The sequence below is a fragment of the Bufo gargarizans genome, chromosome 4 (genome assembly GCF_014858855.1).
Source record: "Bufo gargarizans isolate SCDJY-AF-19 chromosome 4, ASM1485885v1, whole genome shotgun sequence".
Classification (NCBI taxonomy): domain Eukaryota; kingdom Metazoa; phylum Chordata; class Amphibia; order Anura; family Bufonidae; genus Bufo; species Bufo gargarizans.
The window spans coordinates 241,066,911-241,089,097 of record NC_058083.1 but is presented as its reverse complement, the minus strand read 5'-3'; the positions used below and the strand labels follow the sequence as shown (position 1 = coordinate 241,089,097).

Below are 22,187 nucleotides of genomic sequence, written 5' to 3'. Positions count from 1 at the left end.
GTTCGCTCATCCCTAAATGTTGGGTTAGGAATCCAGTAATGCTAGGTTTCCTCAGCAGTCTACTGTACTTTGATGGGATTTAGTTGGGCCTAGAGTTTTGGTTTGCAAGAGTCACAAATTTCAACCCCATGGACAGACTCCTGGCTTTAATGTCCATAGTAAGAATAACAAAGTGCATTGCTGGATAGGTAAGTGTTTATCCCTCCGGTCTAGAGGAGAGTGATGGAATATGTGAGGGTTCTTTAGCAAATCTAGTTTGCTGGGCTTTTGGTAAATCTTTATTTCTGGCCATGGATTTTTAAAGGAATAGTACAAAAGTCGGAGTGGTCTGACCTATAGAAATAGAGCTTACAATATGTTTAGATGAGGTACCCAGATGCATGCCAACCACATACATATAGTGCAGACAATTCCTTGTAAACAAGGATTATTGGCTAATAATAAACAGCATTAGCAACTTTTTGAAGTTAGAATACGTGCACAGGATTGACAAAGAAATATTCTGACCTTGCGGCGCAATGTTTTGATGAACAGAGCTTTGTGAGATGCATGGCATCATTTTCCAAGCCCTTTCTTTTAATGTTACCACACAAAAGGCGCCATGTATCTTCTTTTTATGTATGTATAAAGAGTATAGCAAGAGTCTAGGCTGAAAAAAGCAGACATACTAGCACTAAAAATAAACTTACCAGTGGCTATAAGACTGAAATAACAGATCATCAAACTGTAAGTGTTCTTTTAATTATTTTTATGCCTCGCTTGCCATTGTATTCAATTGCTCAGATTTTTCATTTTAATTTGCAAGAACACCATGTGCCTCCAGGTTGGTATTCTGAAGCAAGCTGGATATGATTTACACTTCATCAGATGGCTAACGTGAAACACACCTAATGCGTACAAACAATTCTAAAAGTGAGGATTTTTCTCCTTTATAAAGATACTTTCTAAGATGTTAAGGGATGTGAATATATCAAAATAACAATAGTGTTATAACTGTTTATGTGAACTCAATATACAAATGGTCACTAGTGGATTGTTGATTACATTACTTAAAGGGAATGTGTCATCTGAAAATGATGTTTAAATCACTTTTTTATGTTTTAAACATAATGTTATTTTTAATTTTCCATGTCATTTTTTATATTTAAACTAAAACTCCTGCAGTTTTTGCATTGGCCATTAATAATTGGTGCCACTTCTTGGTTTGTACAGATCCTTTTACTGCACTTAACTGCATGTAATGATATCATCTCTGTGTATAGACAAAACAGGATCCACCATTCACAATAAGAGATAGTCAAAGCGTATCTGTTTTTTCCTTGTGCAATGATCTCTGCACAGGTCACAGAGCATGCCTAAAAAACTCTCCCATGTAAGTCAATAGGTTCCCCTCCTGTGCATTGTGTCTATGACCCATGGGGCTGCCATAAATACATTTTCTTAATGCTTTCTAAATGCTGTTAAGAACAGCTCAGGCATATGGCCTCCCCCATAATCATGTTCAGGAAATAGAATAAACAAATCTACAATCAGAAAATAAAAACAGATTACAAAAAAAGGATATGTGCTGCTATCTGATTTTTACTGGCAGATAACAATTTTGGTGACACATTTCCTTTAAACTGAGGCCTATTTCAGATGGCTATAATGGTGCATTTCAGCATCTGTATTATGGCTTCAAATCCCAGCCTGCCGGTCTTAAGACCAAAACATACACTATCATTATGGGCAGCATGGTGGCTCATTGGTTAGCACAGGTGCTTTGCAGCTCGGGGGGTCTGACCAAGGGACAACATCTGCATGGAATCTGAATGTTCTCCTGTGTTTGTGTGGTTTTCCTTCGGGTACTCCGGTTTCCTCCCATACTCCAAAGACGTACTTAAAGATTGCGGAGTATTTTTTCTGAATGGAGTGGTAGTGTGCAAGTCAGTCCATCTTTCCAGTCACTTGTCTAATGCAGTCCAATAGAAAGTATGAAGTGGCAGAGGTGCAGTAGACATCGCTTATCTATACTTTAGTAAGGCTTTTGATACTGTTCTACATAGAAGGCTTATAAATAAATTACAGTCTTTGTGCTTGAACTCCCATATTGTTGAATGGATTAGGCAGTGGCTGAAGGACAGACAACAGAGGGTTGTAGTCAATGGAGTATATTCAGACCAAGGTTTTGTTGTTACCAGTGGGGTACCTCAGGGATCTGTTCTGGGACCCATATAGTTTAACCTTCTGCCGTCACACTAACGCCGAAAGGCGTCATCGCGGCGGCTCTCCCAGGTCACACTAACGCCGATTGGCGTCATCTCGCGTGAGCCGAGATTTCCTGTGAACGCGCGCACACAGGCGCGCGCGCTCACAGGAACGGAAGGTAAGCGAGTGGATCTCCAGCCTGCCAGCGGCGATCGCTCGCTGGCAGGCTGGAGATCCGAATTTTTTAACCCCTAACAGGTATATTAGACGCTGTTTTCATAACAGCGTCTAATATACCTCCTACCTGGTCCTCTGGTGGTCCCTTTTGTTAGGATCGACCACCAGAGGACTCAGGTAGGTCAGTACAGTCGCACCAAACACTACACTACACCCCCCCCCCGTCACTTATTAACCCCTTATAAACCCCTGATCACCCCATATAAACTCCCTGATCACCCCCCTGTCATTGATCACCGCCCTGTCATTGATCACCCCCCCTGTCAGGCTCCGTTCAGACGTCCGTATGATTTTTACGGATCCACGGATACATGGATCGGATCCGCAAAAAGCATACGGACGTCTGAATGGAGCCTTACAGGGGGGTGATCAATGACAGGCGGGTGATCACCCATATACACTCCCTGATCACCCCCTGTCATTGATCACTTCCCTGTAAGGCTCCATTCAGACGTCCGCATGATTTTTACGGATCCATGGATACATGGATCGGATCCGCAAAACACATGCGGACGTCTGAATGGAGCCTTACAGGGGGTGATCAATGACAGGCGGGTGATCACCCATATACACTCCCTGATCACCCCCCTGTCATTGATAACCCCCCTGTAAGGCTCCATTCAGACGTCCGCATGCGTTTTGTGGATCCGATCCATGGATCCGTAAAAAATCATGCGGACGTCTGAATGGAGCCTTACAGGGGGTGATCAATGACAGGCGGGTGATCACCCATATACACTCCCTGATCACCCCCCTGTCATTGATAACCCCCCTGTAAGGCTCCATTCAGACGTCAGCATGCGTTTTGTGGATCCGATCCATGTATCCATGGATCCGTAAAAAATCATGCGGATGTCTGAATGGAGCCTTACAGGGGGGGTGATCAGTGACAGGGGGGTGATCACCCTGATTACCCTGATCACCCCCTGTCATTGATAACCCCCCTGTAAGGCTCCATTCAGACGTCAGCATGCGTTTTGTGCATCCGATCCATGGATCCGTAAAAAATCATGCTTATGTCTGAATGGAGCCTTACAGGGGGGTGATCAATGACAGGGGGGTGATCAATGACAGGCGGGTGATCAATGACAGGCGGGTGATCACCCATATACACTCCCTGATCACCCCCTGTCATTGATCACCCCCCCTGTAAGGCTCCATTCAGACATCCGCATGATTTTTTACGGATCCATGGATACATGGATCGGATCCACAAAACACATGCGGATGTCTGAATGGAGCCTTACAGGGGGGGTGATCAGTGACAGGGGGGTGATTACCCTGATCACCCCCTGTCATTGATAACCCCCCTGTAAGGCTCCATTCAGACGACCGCATGCGTTTTGTGGATCCGATCCATGTATCCATGGATCCGTAAAAAATCATGCGGATGTCTGAATGGAGCCTTACAGGGGGGGTGATCAGTGACAGGGGGGTGATCACCCTGATTACCCTGATCACCCCCTGTCATTGATAACCCCCCTGTAAGGCTCCATTCAGACGTCCGCATGCGTTTTGTGGATCCGATCCATGTATCCATGGATCCGTAAAAAATCATGCGGATGTCTGAATGGAGCTTTACAGGGGGGGTGATCAGTGACAGGGGGGTGATCACCCTGATTACCCTGATCACCCCCTGTCATTGATAACCCCCCTGTAAGGCTCCATTCAGACGTCCGCATGCGTTCTGTGGATCCGATACATGTATCCATGGATCCGTAAAAAATCATGCGGATGTCTGAATGGAGCCTTACAGGGGGGGTGATCAGTGACAGGGGGGTGATCAGGGAGTCTATATGGGTGATCACCCCCCTGTCATTGATCACCCCCCTGTCATTGATCACCCCCCCCCTGGTAAGGCTCCATTCAGACATTTTTTTTGGCACAAGTTAGCGGAAATTTTTTGTTTGTTTTTGTTTTTTCTTACAAAGTCTCATATTCCACTAACTTGTGTCAAAAAATAAAATCTCACATGGACGCACCATACCCCTCACGGAATCCAAATGCGTAAACATTTTTAGACATTTATATTCCAGACTTCTTCTCACGCTTTAGGGCCCCTAAAAAGCCAGGGCAGTATAAATACCCCACATGTGACCCCATTTCGGAAAGAAGACACCCCAAGGTATTCCGTGAGGGGCATATTGAGTCCATGAAAGATTGAAATTTTTGTCCTAAGTTAGCGGAAAGTGAGACTTTGTGAGGAAAAAAACAAAAAAAAATCAATATCCGCTAACTTATGCAAAAAAAAAAAAAATTCTAGGAACTCGCCAGGCCCCTCATTGAATACCTTGGGGTGTCTTCTTTCCAAAGTGGGGTCACATGTGGGGTATTTATACTGCCCTGGCTTTTTAGGGGCCCGAAAGTGTGAGAAGAAGTCTGGGATCCAAATGTCTAAAAATGCCCTCCTAAAAGGAATTTGGGCCCCTTTGCGCATCTAGGCTGCAAAAAAGTGTCACACATGTGGTATCGCCGTACTCAGGAGAAGTTGGGGAATGTGTTTTGGGGTGTCATTTTACATATACCCATGCTGGGTGACAAAAATATCTTGGTCAAATGCCAACTTTGTATAAAAAAATGGGAAAAGTTGTCTTTTGCCAAGATATTTCTCTCACCCAGCATGGGTATATGTAAAATGACACCCCAAAACACATTCCCCAACTTCTCCTGAGTACGGCGATACCACATGTGTGACACTTTTTTGCTGCCAAGGTGGGCAAAGGGGCACATATTGCAAAGTGCACCTTTCGGATTTCACCGGCCATTTTTTACAGATTTTGATTGCAAGGTACTTCTTACACATTTGGGCCCCTAAATTGCCAGGGCAGTATAACTACGCCACAAGTGACCCCATTTTGGAAAGAAGACACCCCAAGGTATTCCGTGAGGGGCACGGCGAGTTCCTAGAATTTTTTATTTTTTGTCACAAGTTAGCGGAAAATGATGATTTTTCTTTTTTTTTCTTTTTTCCTTACAAAGTCTCATATTCCACTAACTTGCGACAAAAAATAAAAAATTCTAGGAACTCGCCATGCCCCTCACGGAATAGCTTGGGGTGTCTTCTTTCCAAAATGGGGTCACTTGTGGCGTAGTTATACTGCCCTGGCAATTTAGGGGCCCAAATGTGTGAGAAGTACCTTGCAATCAAAATGTGTAAAAAATGGCCTGCAAAATCTGAAAGGTGCACTTTGGAATATGTGCCCCTTTGCCCACCTTGGCAGCAAAAAAGTGTCACACATGTGGTATCGCCGTACTCAGGAGAAGTTGGGGAATGTGTTTTGGGGTGTCATTTTACATATACCCATGCTGGGTGAGAGAAATATCTTGGCAAAAGACAACTTTTCCCATTTTTTTATACAAAGTTGGCATTTGACCAAGATATTTTTGTCACCCAGCATGGGTATATGTAAAATGACACCCCAAAACACATTCCCCAACTTCTCCTGAGTACGGCGATACCACATGTGTGACACTTTTTTGCTGCCAAGGTGGGCAAAGGGGCACATATTCCAAAGTGCACCTTTCAGATTTTGCAGGCCATTTTTTACACATTTTGATTGCAAGGTACTTCTCACACATTTGGGCCCCTAAATTGCCAGGGCAGTATAACTACGCCACAAGTGACCCCATTTTGGAAAGAAGACACCCCAAGGTATTCCGTGAGGGGCATGGCGAGTTCCTAGAATTTTTTATTTTTTGTCGCAAGTTAGTGGAATATGAGACTTTGTAAGGAAAAAAGATAAAAAATAAAAAATCATCATTTTCCGCTAACTTGTGACAAAAAATAAAAAATTCTAGGAACTCGCCATGCCCCTCACGGAATACCTTGGGGTGTCTTCTTTCCAAAATTGGGTCACTTGTGGCGTAGTTATACTGCCCTGGCAATTTAGGGGCCCAAATGTGTGAGAAGTACCTTGCAATCAAAATGTGTAAAAAATGGCCTGCAAAATCTGAAAGGTGCACTTTGGAATATGTGCCCCTTTGCCCACCTTGGCAGCAAAAAAGTGTCACACATGTGGTATCGCCGTACTCAGGAGAAGTTGGGGAATGTGTTTTGGGGTGTCATTTTACATATACCCATGCTGGGTGAGAGAAATATCTTGGCAAAAGACAACTTTTCCCATTTTTTTATACAAAGTTGGCATTTGACCAAGATATTTTTCTCACCCAGCATGGGTATATGTAAAATGACACCCCAAAACACATTCCCCAACTTCTCCTGAGTACGGCGATACCAGATGTGTGACACTTTTTTGCAGCCAAGGTGGGCAAAGGGGCACATATTCCAAAGTGCACCTTTTGGATTTCACCGGTCATTTTTTACACATTTTGATTGCAAAGTTCTTCTCACACATTTGGGCCCCTAAATTGCCAGGGCAGTATAACTACCCCACAAGTGACCCCATTTTGGAAAGAAGACACCCCAAGGTATTCCGTGAGGGGCATGGCAAGTTTTTAGAATTTTTTATTTTTTGTCGCAAGTTAGTGGAATATGAGACTTTGTAAGAAAAAAAAAAAAAAAAAAATCATCATCATTTTCCGCTAACTTGTGACAAAAAATAAAAAGTTCTATGAACTCACTATGCCCATCAGCGAATACCTTAGGGTGTCTACTTTCCGAAATGGGGTCATTTGTGGGGGTTTTCTACTGTTTGGGCATTGTAGAACCTCAGGAAACATGACAGGTGCTCAGAAAGTCAGAGCTGTTTCAAAAAGCGGAAATTCACATTTTTGTACCATAGTTTGCAAATGCTATAACTTTTACCCAAACCATTTTTTTTTTGCCCAAACATTTTTTTTTTATCAAAGACATGTAGAACAATAAATTTGGCGAAAAATGTATATATGGATGTAGTTTTTTTTGCAAAATTTTACAGCTGAAAGTGAAAAATGTCATTTTTTTGCAAAAAAATCGTTAAATTTCGATTAATAACAAAAAAAGTAAAAATGTCAGCGGCAATAAAATACCACCAAATGAAAGCTCCATTAGTGAGAAGAAAAGGAGGTAAAATTCATTTGGGTGGTAAGTTGCATGACCGAGCAATAAACCGCTAAAGTTGTGGAGTGCCGATTTGTAAAAAAGGGCCTGGTCACTAGGGGGGTATAAACCTGTGGTCCTTAAGTGGTTAATATCTTTATCAGCGAAATTGCAGAAGGCCTCAATGGTAAGGTGTGTCTTTGTGCAGATGACACAAAGATTTGTAACAGGGTTGATGCTCCTGGAGGGATACACCAAATGGAAAAGGATTTAGGAAAACTAGAGGAATGGTAAAAAATTTGGCAACTAAAATTTAATGTTTATAAGCGCAAGATAATGCACCTGGGGCGTAAAAACCCAAGAGCAGAATATAAAATCAGTGATACAGTCCTAACCTCAGTATCTGAGGAAAGGGATTTAGGGATCATCATTTCAGAAGACTTAAAGGTAGTGTCATGGAACCATGAACCAGACGTACAACAAGAGATAAGTGGAAAATAAGAAGGTTTTATTGAAGAGCAAGCCGTAAGCAAAGTCCGAACGGATGGCTAAACCGAAGCAGGGTCTTGCGGAGACAGAGGTCAGGAACCAGAAGGGTAGTCAGACGAAGCCAGGAACAGGAACCAACGGGGTAGTCAGACGAAGCCGGAATCAGGAACCAACGGGGTAGTCAGACGAAGCCGGAATCAGGAACCAACGGGGTAGTCAGACGAAGCCGGAATCAGGAACCAACGGGGTAGTCAGACGAGGCCAGGATCAGGAACCAGAAGCAGCAGCAGTCTTGGAAGCATGTGAACACAGGAGGACCAAGCAAGGAACTGAAGCCACAGACCTCCTATATATGAGCTGGGCATCCAGCTCCTCCCAGTGGGAAGGAGGAGCCGCAGGGTGGGAGGCTACAAGAAAACCCAGAAACCAAGATGGCCGCCAGCACATGTCAAACGAAGGGAACAGCAAGGAGGTAAGACCATGACAGTACCTCCCCCTCAAGGGCCCCTCCTCCGCGGAGTAAGGAACGGTTTCTGAGGGAAGCGTGCGTGGAAGGCTCGGAGCAAGACAGGAGCATGGACATCTGCGGAGGGAACCCAGGAACGCTCCTCTGGACCATAACCACGCCAATGGACCAAAAACTGCACCCGGCCGCGGACCAGGCGTGAGTCCAGGATATTGCTCACCTCATACTCCTCACGATTGCCCACTTGGACCGGACGAGGCCGAGGAATCGAGGAAGTGAAACGATTACACACCAGTGGCTTCAACAGGGAGACATGAAACACGTTGGAGATCCGCATGCCAGGAGGAAGCGCAAGGGCATAGGCTACCGGGTTTACCCTGCGAAGCACTCGGAAGGGACCAACAAAGCGAGGCGCCAGCTTGGGAGTGGGCACTCGAAGGTTGAGGTTGCGGGTGGACAACCATACACGGTCTCCGACCTGGTAGGAAGGAGCGGGCGCTCGTCTGCGATCAGCCTGGAGTTTCTGGCGCTGCGCAGAGACCTCAAGGGACCTCTGGATCCGTACCCAAGAAGCACGTAGGACGGAAAGGTGATCCTCCACAGCCGGAATATCCTGGGGAGAGAATACCTCCGGTAACACGGCAGGTTGGAACCCATAATTGGCCATGAAGGGAGACGTCCCAGAGGAAGAGTTCACCGCCGTGTTCCTGGCAAACTCAGCCCAAGGCAGGAGGTCAACCCAATTGTCTTGGTGATCGGAGACATAGCAACGAAGGAATTGCTCCAAGGCCTGATTGGATCGTTCTGCGGCCCCATTGGACTGAGGGTGGTAGGCCGAGGAGAAAGAGAGATGAATCCCCAACTGGGAGCAAAAGGCGCGCCAGAACCTGGACACAAACTGACTCCCCCGATCCGACACAATCTCCTTGGGCAAACCGTGCAACCGGAAGACCTCCCTGGCAAAAATCGAGGCCAACTCTTGTGCAGAGGGTAACTTCTTGAGAGGAACACAGTGGCACATTTTGGAAAACCGATCCACAATCATGAGAATGACCGTATGGCCTCGGGATGCAGGGAGGTCCACAATGAAATCCATCCCCAGGTGTGACCATGGACGCTCCCCGGTGGCTATGGGTTGCAAAAGGCCCAACGGAAGGTGCCGAGGGGACTTACTCTGGGCACAAACGGAGCATGCCGCTACATATGCGGCGATGTCGGAACGTAGAGAAGGCCACCAGAACAGACGTGAAACCGCCCAGGACAGCTGATTCTTTCCAGGGTGCCCCGCGGCCTTGGAGTTATGGTAGGTTCGCAACAACCGAGTGCGCAACTCCTCAGGCACAAAACATCTGCCGTTGGGTCTCCCAGAGGGAGCACCAGATTGAGCCGCCAAAATCTGCTCACCCAGAGGAGAAGTCAGGCTGGTGCGAATAGCGGCCAGGATCTGATTCGGGGGTATGACCGTAGTCGGAATCGACTCCTCCCCGGACAGCTCGGAGTACTGCCGTGATAAGGCATCCGCTCTGATGTTCTTGGAGCCGGGTAGGTAGGAGACCACGTAATTAAAACGTGACAAGAACAGAGCCCATCTGGCCTGACGTGGTGTCAATCTCTTGGCCTCAGAGAGGTAGGTCAGATTCTTGTGGTCCGTCAGGATGAGAACCGGAACCACCGAGCCCTCGAGCAAGTGCCTCCATTCTTTAAGGGCCTGCACGATGGCCAATAACTCCCTGTCACCAATCTGATAGTTGCACTCCGCGGAAGACAGTTTCCGGGAGTAAAACCCACAAGGAAGCAGAGGACCCTCTGGTGTTCTACGCTGAGACAGGAGGGCGCCTACTCCCGTCTCAGACGCGTCCACCTCGAGGACAAAAGGCAACCCAGGGTTGGGATGCGACAGAATCGGAGCCGACACAAAGGCGGACTTTAGAGCCTCAAAAGCTCGGATGGCCTCGAGCGGCCAGACCTGAGGATTACTGCCCTTCCTGGTCAGATCCGTGAGAGGCTTGGCTAGCATGGAAAAGTCCCTGATGAACTTCCGATAATAATTGGCGAAGCCCAAAAAGCGCTGCAGGGCACGAAGCCCACTGGGCTGGGGCCACTGTAAGACAGCCGAAACCTTCTCAGGATCCATGGAGAACCCCTCAGCGGAAATGATGTAACCTAAGAAGGTTACCTGGGATCGGTGAAATTCGCATTTCTCAAGCTTACCGAACAGCTTGTTCTCTCGTAAGCGTTGCAACACTCGTCTGACATCCAGAATGTGGGCCTCCATGGATGCAGAATATACCAAGATGTCATCCAAATAGACCACCACACACTGCTGCAACAGGTCACGGAAAACATCGTTGATGAATTCCTGGAAGACTGCGGGCGCATTGCACAACCCAAAGGGCATAACCAAGGATTCATAATGACCGGTCCTGGTGTTAAACGCGGTCTTCCACTCATCGCCCGCCTTGATCCTTACCAGGTTATATGCCGCCCTCAGGTCGAGTTTGGTAAAGACCGTGGCCCCTTTGAGGCGATCGAACAGCTCGGAAATCAAGGGTATCGGGTAAGCGTTCTTGATCGTGATGCGATTGAGACCCCTGTAATCGATGCAAGGCCTCAACTCGCCGCCCTTCTTTTTCACAAAGAAAAATCCAGCCCCTGCCGGGGACGAGGATTTGCGAATGTGTCCGCGTGAAAGCGCCTCCCTCACGTACTCCTCCATGGCCTCATTCTCCGCTACCGACAGTGGATAGACTTTGCCACGAGGAGGAACGGCACCGGATTGTAACTCTATGGCACAATCGTATGGGCGGTGCGGAGGTAGGGCAACCGCGCGCACCTTATCGAATACATCCCGGTACTCTTCGTATTCAGGAGGCAACAGAGAGTCCGAGGAAGTACACAGCAACTTGACAGGCCCATGGATGCAACTAGCCCCACACTGCGGTGACCACGAGAGGATCTCGACCGATCTCCAATCGAAAGTCGGATTATGCTTCTGGAGCCAGGGGTACCCCAAGACCACCGAGTAGTGTGGAGACGAAATAACCTGGAGACAGACCGACTCTCTGTGAACGGCACCAATGGCTATCCCCACTGGAAGGGTCTCATGAGTCACGTGTGGCGGCAGAAGGGGTCTGCCGTCTATCGCCTCAAGAGCCAGTGGGGAACCTCGAGGCTGCAGAGGAATGGAATTGGCGGCAACGAACACTCTATCAATGAACAAACCACCAGCACCAGAGTCCACCAACGCCTGGGTCGTCACCGAGCCCCCGACCCAGGAGAGGACAACCGTGATCAGTGGTTTGTCAACACGGGAAACCGGGGACGAGGAGACTCCACCCAAGATCTGCCCCCGACAGGACCTCAGGTGCGAGCGTTCTCCCGGACGGTTCGGACATGCCAACCGAAAATGCCCACCGAGACCACAGTACATGCATCGGCCCTCGCGTCTCCGGAGTACCCTCTCCCCCTCAGACAGGCGAGCAAACCCCAGCTGCATGGGTTCACCCCCAGACAAGTCATCCCCAGGAGGCGTGGGAGGAGAGGGAGGCACGGGTGGGACAGCAAACGTAGGCGCCAATCTGTTAGGAGACCTCCGCAGGCTCTCCTTAAAGGAAGGTCTCTCCCTGAGTCTGGTGTCAATCAAAATCAGGAAAGAAATAAGAGACTCGAGCTCCACTGGTAGGTCCTTAGCTGCAACCTCATCCTTCAAGGCATCCGAGAGACCATGAGAGAAAGCAGCGACCAGAGCCTCATTATTCCAGCCCACCTCTGCTGCCAGGGTACGAAACTCAATGGCGTATTCAGCTACGGATCGTGAACCCTGTCTGATGGACATAAGGAGCTTCGCAGCAGAGGCAGCACGAGCCGGCACATCGAATACCTTCCGAAGAGAAGCAACAAAACCGGAAAACTCGGCAACCACCGGATTGTTGTTCTCCCATAAAGGGCTGGCCCAGGCCAAGGCCTTGTCCGAGAGCAGCGAGATCAAGAAGCCCACCCTTGATCTCTCAGTAGGAAAGGCATGTGGCAGCAACTCGAAGTAAATGCCCACCTGGTTAAGGAAACCTCGGCACTGAGTTGGCTCTCCCCCAAAGCGCTGTGGAAGGGGGGCAGAACCGGTCATACCCTGAAACACCACAGGCGCAGCAACAGGTGTCAGGGTAGACTCTGGCGCAACAACCGGAGCGGCAGTAGGAGCGGGCCCAGGAGCGACAACCGACCCATCGGCAACGGAAGCTAAATGAGCCGTGCGTTCAAGCAGGGTTTGCAACGCCACAGCGAACCGACCCAACAGGTGATCCTGCTGATCAAGTCTGGCAACCAGCGTAGGTAGCGAGGGTGGCCCTGTACCGTCAGAATTCATGGCTTGGTCCTAATGTCATGGAACCATGAACCAGACGTACAACAAGAGATAAGTGGAAAATAAGAAGGTTTTATTGAAGAGCAAGCCGTAAGCAAAGTCCGAACGGATGGCTAAACCGAAGCAGGGTCTTGCGGAGACAGAGGTCAGGAACCAGAAGGGTAGTCAGACGAAGCCAGGAACAGGAACCAACGGGGTAGTCAGACGAAGCCGGAATCAGGAACCAACGGGGTAGTCAGACGAAGCCGGAATCAGGAACCAACGGGGTAGTCAGACGAAGCCGGAATCAGGAACCAACGGGGTAGTCAGACGAGGCCAGGATCAGGAACCAGAAGCAGCAGCAGTCTTGGAAGCATGTGAACACAGGAGGACCAAGCAAGGAACTGAAGCCACAGACCTCCTATATATATGAGCTGGGCATCCAGCTCCTCCCAGTGGGAAGGAGGAGCCGCAGGGTGGGAGGCTACAAGAAAACCCAGAAACCAAGATGGCCGCCAGCACATGTCAAACGAAGGGAACAGCAAGGAGGTAAGACCATGACAGGTAGGCAGACAATGTCATAGAGCAGCAGGAAATGCTAGAAGAATGCTTGGGTGTATAGGGAGAGGCATTACCAGTAGAAAGAGGGAGGTGCTCATGCCGCTCTACAGAGCACTAGTGAGACCTCATTTGGAGTATTGTGCTCAGTACTAGAGACCATATCTCCAGAAGGATATTGATACTTTGGAGAGAGTTCAGAGAGGAGATACTAAACTAGTACATGGATTGCAGGATAAAACTTACCAGGAAAGATTAAAGGAGCTTAACATGTATAGCTTGGAAGAAAGACGAGACAGAGGGGATATGATAGAAACTTTTAAATACATAAAGGGAATCAACAAGGTAAAAGAGGAGAGAATATTTAAAAGAAGAAAAACTGCTACAAGAAGACATAGTTTTAAATTAGAGGGGGGAAGGTTTAAAAGTAATATCAGTAAGTATGACTTTACTGAGAATGGAATAGCCTTCCTGCAGAAGTGGTAGCTGCAAATACAGTGAAGGAGTTTAAGCATGCATAGGATAGACATAAAGCCATCCTTCATATAAGATAGGGACAAGGGCTATTCATAGTAATCAGAATATTGGGCAGACTAGATGGGCCAAATGGTTCTTATCTGCCGACATTCTATGTTTCAGAGCAGGGTGAGCATTGCCCCTCCATTCAGAAAGAGGAATCTGGAACCCTCATTCTCAGGATCACTGTGGGTAAAGCAGTCAGACCCCTCACAATCCTACATTTTTATCACCTATCCTATGGATAGGTGATAAATACTTTTGTTTTAAAGGAGTTTTCCAGTGAGCACACATTTTATAAAAGTGCTAAGAATTGTTTAAAAATATTGTTAAAGAAACAACACTTAGCAATTTTCCACACCTCTCCTTTTCCAATGCTCTCCTTTGTGGTCTAGTCTCGACATGCAGGAAATGCCAGGAAAGGCACTCAGGCAACCACTGGTTTAGGCAGGTTATTACTGGACAACTCCTTTAAGAAGTTTCATGAAATCACTAACTATACCTTCCTTAACAAGAACAGGATTATCTATAAATGGCCCAGATTTACTAATGTCTGCATCAAAAATGTGTCTAATAAGTGGTGCAAAATGGTGTAATTTGGTGCATCCAGGGTTTTACTTTAATCCAACATGCTTAACATGGGGGCTGGGCTAGGATAAAGGAGAGGAACTAAGATGTGTTATTTTGCACCTAAATTGCTCCACAAGTCTGGGTTAAAGTAAGCCCACCAATAGTTTGTATAGAGTCAGAGAATATATAATCTTTAGGATTAGCACATCTAGTCCGCTATGTTTACTTTATTGATTCTGTGTGATGTTCTAATCTAATTTTACCAATTTCTATAAAATAACACTGTATATATTAAATGTAACAAGTGACAAGTGCATCTTGTTTTCTACAGTTTGACCTTATTTTTGGAAAACATCCTCTCACACTATGAGAGCGTTTTGCGCTATCAGTTACTTACTCAACGGAACTGTTGATGCATGCAGTCACTAAATGAACATGTCAGAAGGAAAAGAGGCTACTTAAACATAATCTATTAATGTGCAAGCTGAAAATAACATGTTAGTAATCCAGCCATTTGTTAATTATATTGCTCCTAAATGGTGCACATTTATATTTTTAATTGCATTAGAAAATTACAGTTACAAATTGTATTTTTCCTATTAGCCATATGGTTTGCTAATTACAATATGACAAAATCCTTTGTTGAATTTTCATACCTTTGGGCCTTGTTCACCTTTTGGTCCCTAAAATGAAAATGAAATACATATATAAATAAACAAGTTATTTATCCACCATCTATTATTATTCATTAATTCACAGTATTTATTTAGCATTTTCTACATGGTACTAATCAGGTCTCTTTATTACTTTACAGGTATACAGTAAGGTCTTAGGCACATGACTGTGTAAGGCTACTTTCACATTTGCAGCACAGCTATTCGGTAGGCTTTTCTGGCATAGAATCAGCCGTTAACATCCAGCAATGCCAGATCCAGATAACACCGACAGTCTGTACTCTACTGGAACAGCCTGCTGAAGACCTGTCCCAAATGTGTAAAACTAGCCTTAGGGGGGCTGAAAGGAAGCCTTCCATTACAAAGTACTGTAGAGCTGTATCCTTTCAGTTAACCTGTTATGGATTTGTGTTTTTCACCTGAGATAATACTGTTGAACTGTTATGTGACTGTGACATGCTTAATTTTATTGTATGCTAATATATCATGTAATTTACATTTATGTTTCTATGCCATGTTTAATATGTAATATCATGTGTTACATAATGTGCTACTGTGTACTGCTAAGAGGATGACAGGGTACTAAAAAAATTATACCAAAGTTTATGAAATGGCCTATGTTCATAGGTCCTGGACATACTGTAGCTATATACTACCAGGAAATGTTGGAGGCACCCTGGAGGAGCCATATTTGCATTGGCAGTATGCAATGGATAATGGAGTTGAGCCACACTGGGGACAATGAGAAAGACATTGTCAATTTGGGAAGTATTATAAATGTATTGAATTGTATATGTTGTACACAGCATTGAGGTTATGCTGCCACATAGTGACTAATTGTGTATTGCTGTTAAATAGAATGTTGTTAGCTGTACTGTACAAAGTCTGAACTGTAAGATGATAAATAGCAGTGCCCTGCAGACTTAATTAACTATAAATAGGCATATAGAATGTGTGTGCTGGTGCAAAGCTGCTACAGGAGACAGATCCAACAATACTTCTGTGTTTTAGCCAGCTAGAAGTGGAGGTGTTATCTATTAGTCATAAGGGTACAGCACCTCAAGGCATAGATAAGGCCATAGAGCAGCTGAGCTTTGTTGCTTCTCAATTTAGAGGAGAAGCTTGGAGCAGGTGCAGTTGACTTGCTCCAACACCCACATCAACATGTGTATGGCAGCCAACAAATGTGCAGTCCTGTGGTAGTCTGCTGGTTAATAGGGATGAGCAAACCCGTAGAAGTTTGGGTTTGCCGGGTTCGGACGAACTTCAGGTCAAAGTTCGGGTTTGGGACCCGAACTTGACCCCGGACCACATTAAAGTCAATGGGGTTATAACATGGTTATAACGAAAAATAATAGCATTATGGCATGGCATGCTAAATAAGTGCCAGTGCCCAGAACAAGCCAAGTATTGTGCCCCCCTAACTGATATGCGATCAACTTCCTTCATTCAATACATAGAACTCTTTGAACTCTATGCACTGAGCAAAGAAGAAGGTAGAAGCTATAATAAACTGCTTCTGTCTTCTCCCTGGAGTTCTTGACAGCTGGAGACCCAATTGGCTAGATCCCCTGGAAACAATATTGTCCCCAGCCCCCCCCCCCCTCCCCACTGGAAACAGTATTGTTCCCATATGTTTCACTTGTAGGACAGGAGCAGTGAGGCTGAAGTTTAAAGGAAAGAGATTCTCCTGCACCTCTGGTAGAAGCTAGAATCGAATGGGTAAAAGGAGGGGTGATGACAATGTTCACATGTCGCCAATGGCCACTTGGCTCTAGGTTATATAAGTAAAACAGGAAAGCACTTTCTTTAGCTTGAATGCCAAGTTAGTGGGTTAGGGTTAGTGGGTTTAGGGTTGGGGGCTAGGTTTAAGCCTAGATTGCTGACTCCAGAGGGAGGACTTCCTTTTAATGACTCCATTCTAGTCTAGTAAGAGACATCACAGGTCACATGTTGCAGATGGTCAAGGGATCCAAGGTATATGTTACCCTCATACTTGTATCCACTGTATCTATTATACCTCATACCTGAAGTATTAGCACACTGCTGTATATGCTATTAGAGATGAGCGAATCAAAGTTGATGAAGTGGAATTCGATCTGAATTTCAGGAAAAATTTGATTCGCACCGAATCCAAATTTCCTCACGCTTCATGGTAACGAATTGCATTTTTTCCTAAAATGGCTGCTGCACATGTTAGGACATGGAACAAGGAACTCTGGGAACTAGGGATCACCAACAATGTCATGCATGCAGCCAATCAGCAGCCAGCCAGCCCAGGGGTGTCACAGGGGTGTACTTAGTGCAGGAAGAGACGTCAGCAGGCGCTAGGGACAATGGTAGAAAAAACTTTTATTTTGCTGTATAGAAGTTCAGGGAAAGGATGGGGAGGAATCATTCCACAGTATTGAAGTAGAATAGGGTTCAGTAGGGGAGTTTAAAGCCTGGGTAATAAAAACAATCCTTGCTGCACTGTCTGCAGATCCAAATTGCCATTATACAGCTCTGTAATTCCAGCAGACCGTTCTTGTTATGGGGAGCAAGTTCAGCTGTTTGATACAACTATTAACATGGTTTATCACAAGGAAGTATTTCTATGTCTTATTTGCCCTTGTGCTGTGCAGTTATATGTTCTAAAGAAAATTTCAGCCCTTTTTTGCCTGTATTAGTGGCAAAAAGATATATATTATTTGCCGTTCAGCAGTGCAGTTATATGTTTTAAAGCCTTTTGTGGCGCGTTTAGGTGGAAAAAAGGGCCTACTTGCCGTTCAGCGGTGCAGTTATATGGTCTAAAGCCCTTTTTGGCGTGTATTAGTGGCAAAAAATATATATTTGCTGTTCAGTGGTGCAGTTATATGTTTTTGTGGCGTGCCTTTTGTGGCGTGTATTGGTGGGGAAAAAGAAAAAGGGCTTATTAGCCCTTATTAGCTTATTAGTATTAGTGGCAAGAAAAATATATATTTGCTGTTCAGTGGTGCAGTTATATGTTTTAAAGCCTTTTGTGGCGCGTTTAGGTGGAAAAAAACAAGGGCCTACTTGCCGTTCAGCAGTGCAGTTATATGGTCTAAAGCCCTTTTTATCGTGTATTAGTGGCAAAAAAATATATATTTGCTGTTCAGTGGTGCAGTTATATGTTTTAAAGCCTTTTGTGGCGCGTTTAGGTGGAAAAAAAGGGCCTGCTTGCCGTTCAGCGGTGCAGTTATATGGTCTAAAGCCCTTTTTGGCGTGTATTAGTGGCAAAAAATATATATTTGCTGTTCAGTGGTGCAGTTATATGTTTTAAAGCCTTTTGTGGTGTGTATTGGTGGGGAAAAAGAAAAAGGGCTTATTAGCCCTTATTAGCTTATTAGTATTAGTGGCAAGAAAAATATATATTTGCTGTTCAGTGGTGCAGTTATATGTTTTACAGCCTTTTATGGCGTGTATTAGTGGCAAAAAAATAATAATTATTTGCCGTTCAGAAGTGAAGTTCCATTGTACTACAGCCATTTATGGGGTGTATTAATAGGATAGATACGGAGTGCAGTGAATTGTGATTGTTATATTAATTTTTTTGGGGTGTATTAATAGGAAAAAGAATCCGTCTTATTAGCCGGTCTGCAGTGAACCGACATTTTTATACAGCCATTGCTGGGGTGTATAAATGTGAAAAATAAGTGTGTGTTATTAGCCGTTCTGCTGTGAATTTACATTGTCATTCAGTGGTGAAATTTGTTTTCAGCCTTTCTTGGGAAAAATGGTCGGTGAATGTAGAGTATCTTCCGTAGGGACTAACAAATTGTCGATTAGCCATTCAGTGGTTAAATTTGTTTGTGATACAGCCTTTTTTGGAAAAATTGGTTGTTGAATGTAGACTTTCTTCTGTAGGGACTGAGTAATTGTGTGGATTAGCCATTCAGTGGTGAAATTTGTTTGTGATACAGCCTTTTTTGGGAAAATTGTTCGGTGAATGTAGACTTTCTTCTGTAGAGTAAAAATTGGTTGGTAGCTATAACTATGGTCAAGGACAATAGATGTACTTTATGGCCCACTGGGTAAATGTGGTTCCTGCCTAGCCACACAAGCAACTTGTCCAGGTGAAGCCGCTTCCGCCTCCACGTTCTAATGCCATTGGTCCTGCTGCAATTTCCTCCTCTGCCTCCTCCACCGTGTGCTCAGCCTCCACTGCAGGGACAATTCACAGTGCTCCTCCAGCATACCACATGTGCAGTGCATGGCGGTGTCACGCTGTTCTACACTTAATTTGCCTGGGAGAATGAAGTCACACAGGGGAGGAACTGCTCCGTGTCCTTCATCAAGAAGTCAAATCCTGGCTTTCTCCACGACAACTCAAAATCGGAACCATGGTGATCGACAACGGGAAGAATATGGTATCGGCACTGCATCATGGAGGGCTGAGCCATGTACCCTGCATGGCACACGTGTTTAATCTGGTTGTCAAGCTGTTCCTGAAGACTTCCACCCATCTGCAAGACATCCTAAAAATGGCCAGGAAACTTTAGCCACTCGTACACCGAAAAGCACACGCTCCTTGAGCTGCAGCGGCAGAACGGCTTTCCCCAACATAAGCTGATAGGTGACGTTTCCACCCATTGGAATTCCACCCTCCATATGTTGGACCGACTATACGAACAGAGAAAAGCCTTAAAAGATTTCTTGATGATCCAAGCGGACAGAACTATTTCCCTGTGTAACTTCAATGTCAGCCAGTGGCAGCACATGCATGACACCTTCCGTTTGCTCAGGCCCTTTGAGGAGGCCACGTTATTTGTTACGGGATGAACAACGTCATTCCACTGCTTCATGTCCTAAAAAAGATGCTGGTAAATCTGTCTGTTCAGGGGACTGGAGACATGGAGCTTAGATCTCACGGCCACATGAGCCCTGTGGGGGCTTAAAAGGAGGAGGAGGATATTGGAGTACAAACAATGTGTAGTGAAATGGTTGGTTTTTATACATAGGTGACAGGAAAGGAGTTGCAGGAGCAGCCAGAGGAGCTACAGGGTGATAAGTAAGATGAGGCAGAGGATCCAGAAACACTGAAGCAGTATGCAGTGGAGATGGAGACAGGGAGTCCCCTCCGAGTCACTTGCACAAATGGCCCAATGCATGCTCACTTGCTTGCGTAGTCACAGTCGATTTGTCACCATTCGTCAGTGGGATGACTTCTGGCTATCCACCTTGTTGGACCCTTACTACCAGTCCAAAATGGGGGCCTTTTTTCCTCCTGCTGAGGGGGAGGACAAACTGAACTACTATAGAGACATCCTATGTAGTCAGTTCAGTTGGCCGCTGCCTATCTGCGTAGTCGTCCATCCTCTCGCTGGTCTGACCGGGGGTCCTCTGCACTCACGTTCCTTTGCAATGGCTGCTGTGGCAGGTGGGATGGGGTAGGACCAGTTCCAGCTCCATGATCAGCAACTTGAGTCGAGTCACTGATGAGCAGCTTTTTTCACCCGCCTAGTGAAGAATCTACTCACCAGCAGCAGCTCGATCTTTAGCAGGACTTGAACCAGCAGGTGGTGCCATACTTGGACAGCACCCTTCCACCCCACATTTAAGATCCGCTGGACTACTGGGAAGCCAAACTGAATTTGTGGCCGCGACTGGCAGAGTTTGCCCTGGAAAAGCTGTCCTCCCCGGCCAGTAGTGTGGCATCAGAGCTGGTGTTTAGTGCAGCAGGGGCCATAGTTACCCAAAGAAGAATTCGCCAGTCCACCCAAAATGTGGAGAGACTGACCTTTGTCAAGATGAATCAGGCGTGGATCAGCCAGGACTTCCACCCACCAATGCCTGATGCATCAGACTAGATCATCCATGGTTCCACAAGAAACACTTTGACAAAAGAGACGGGTTTCTTCTGGCTACCTGCCTTAGCTACTATTTTGATGCTGCCACCCCTCTGATGCCACACATCTGATGCCAAGTGCTCTTTCTTTCAACCACCATCTTCAGCTGGTACTGGTATTGCCACCCACCTCCCCACTGTGTCACTGGGTCACTCTGTGTTCTCCTGCTGCTGCTGCCACCTCCACACTATGCCACCTTGCCACTCTGTGGTCTCCTGCTGCTGCCACCTCCACACTATGCCACCTTGCCACTCTGTGGTCTCCTGATGCTGTCACCTCCACACTCTGTCACCTTGCTACTCTGTGGACTCCTGATGCTGCTGCCACCTCCACACTATGTCACCTTGCCACTCTGTGGTCTCCTGATACTGCTGCTACCTCCATACTATGTCACCTTGCCACTCAGTGGCCTCCTGCTGCTGCTGCTGCCACCTCCACATTGTCATCATGCCACCCTGTGGCTTTCTTCTGATGGTGCTGCCACCACCTCCAATTACTGTCATTGTGTCACTCTGTGGCCTCCTGATGCTGCTGCTTCCACCTCCACACTGTTATTATGCCACTTGGAAGCCTCCTTATGCTGCTGCCACCTCCACACTGTCATTGTGACACCCTGTGGACTCCTCATGATGCTGCTGCTTCCACCAACTCCAAACTCTGCCATTGTGCTACTCTGTGGCTTCCTGATGCTGCTGCCACCTCCAGCCTCTGTCATTGGGCCACTCTGTGGTCTCCTCATGTTGCTTTCACCTCACCACTATGTCATAAGGCTACTCTGTGGACTTCTCAAGCTGTTCCCACCCTCCCCACTTCATGACTGGGCCACTATTTTGCCTTTCGGCCTGGATGACATCATCATTTATTTGACCCTTCTTCACATCTGTCAGAAGGAAGGAAAAAGGAGATGCACAACGGATCCTGTCTATGTAATAGCTGTAAGGCCTGCATGACATGGTCCCTATTTTTCATCAGAGATTTGGTAGCCAAAAGCAGGAGTGGGTACAAAACACATAAAATATGCAAATATTCTATTCACGGGTCATCTCTGTTTTGGATTCACTCCTGTTTTTAATTTTATTTAGCAATACTGTTGGATTACTGACCAAATGCTGACCGATTCAAGGAGGATGCTCCACAGACAGGATCAGTTTTTTGGGGGTTATTGTTCTGATGGATCAGAGGAAGGGCAAAATAATTAGTGACATCAACACAAACTTACTGCTGACTTTCTACCTGGCGCTAACATTGACCTGTAAGGCTGACTTCACACAAGTTATTTGGTCAGTTTTGACCCTGTATCTGTCATCTGCATGTCATACTGACT

The 22,187-nt window shown here is 46.1% G+C and overlaps 1 protein-coding gene across 1 annotated transcript in view; it reads right to left on the bottom strand.

Moving 5' to 3' along the window:
- Positions 1 to 22,187, bottom strand: part of COL19A1 (collagen type XIX alpha 1 chain) — a 280,859-nt gene that overhangs the window by 107,562 nt on the left and 151,110 nt on the right. The window contains exon 17 of the mRNA XM_044291116.1: positions 14,997 to 15,023. Within this exon, the coding sequence (XP_044147051.1) occupies positions 14,997 to 15,023 (27 nt within the window). The remainder of the gene's footprint in view (positions 1 to 14,996; positions 15,024 to 22,187) is intronic.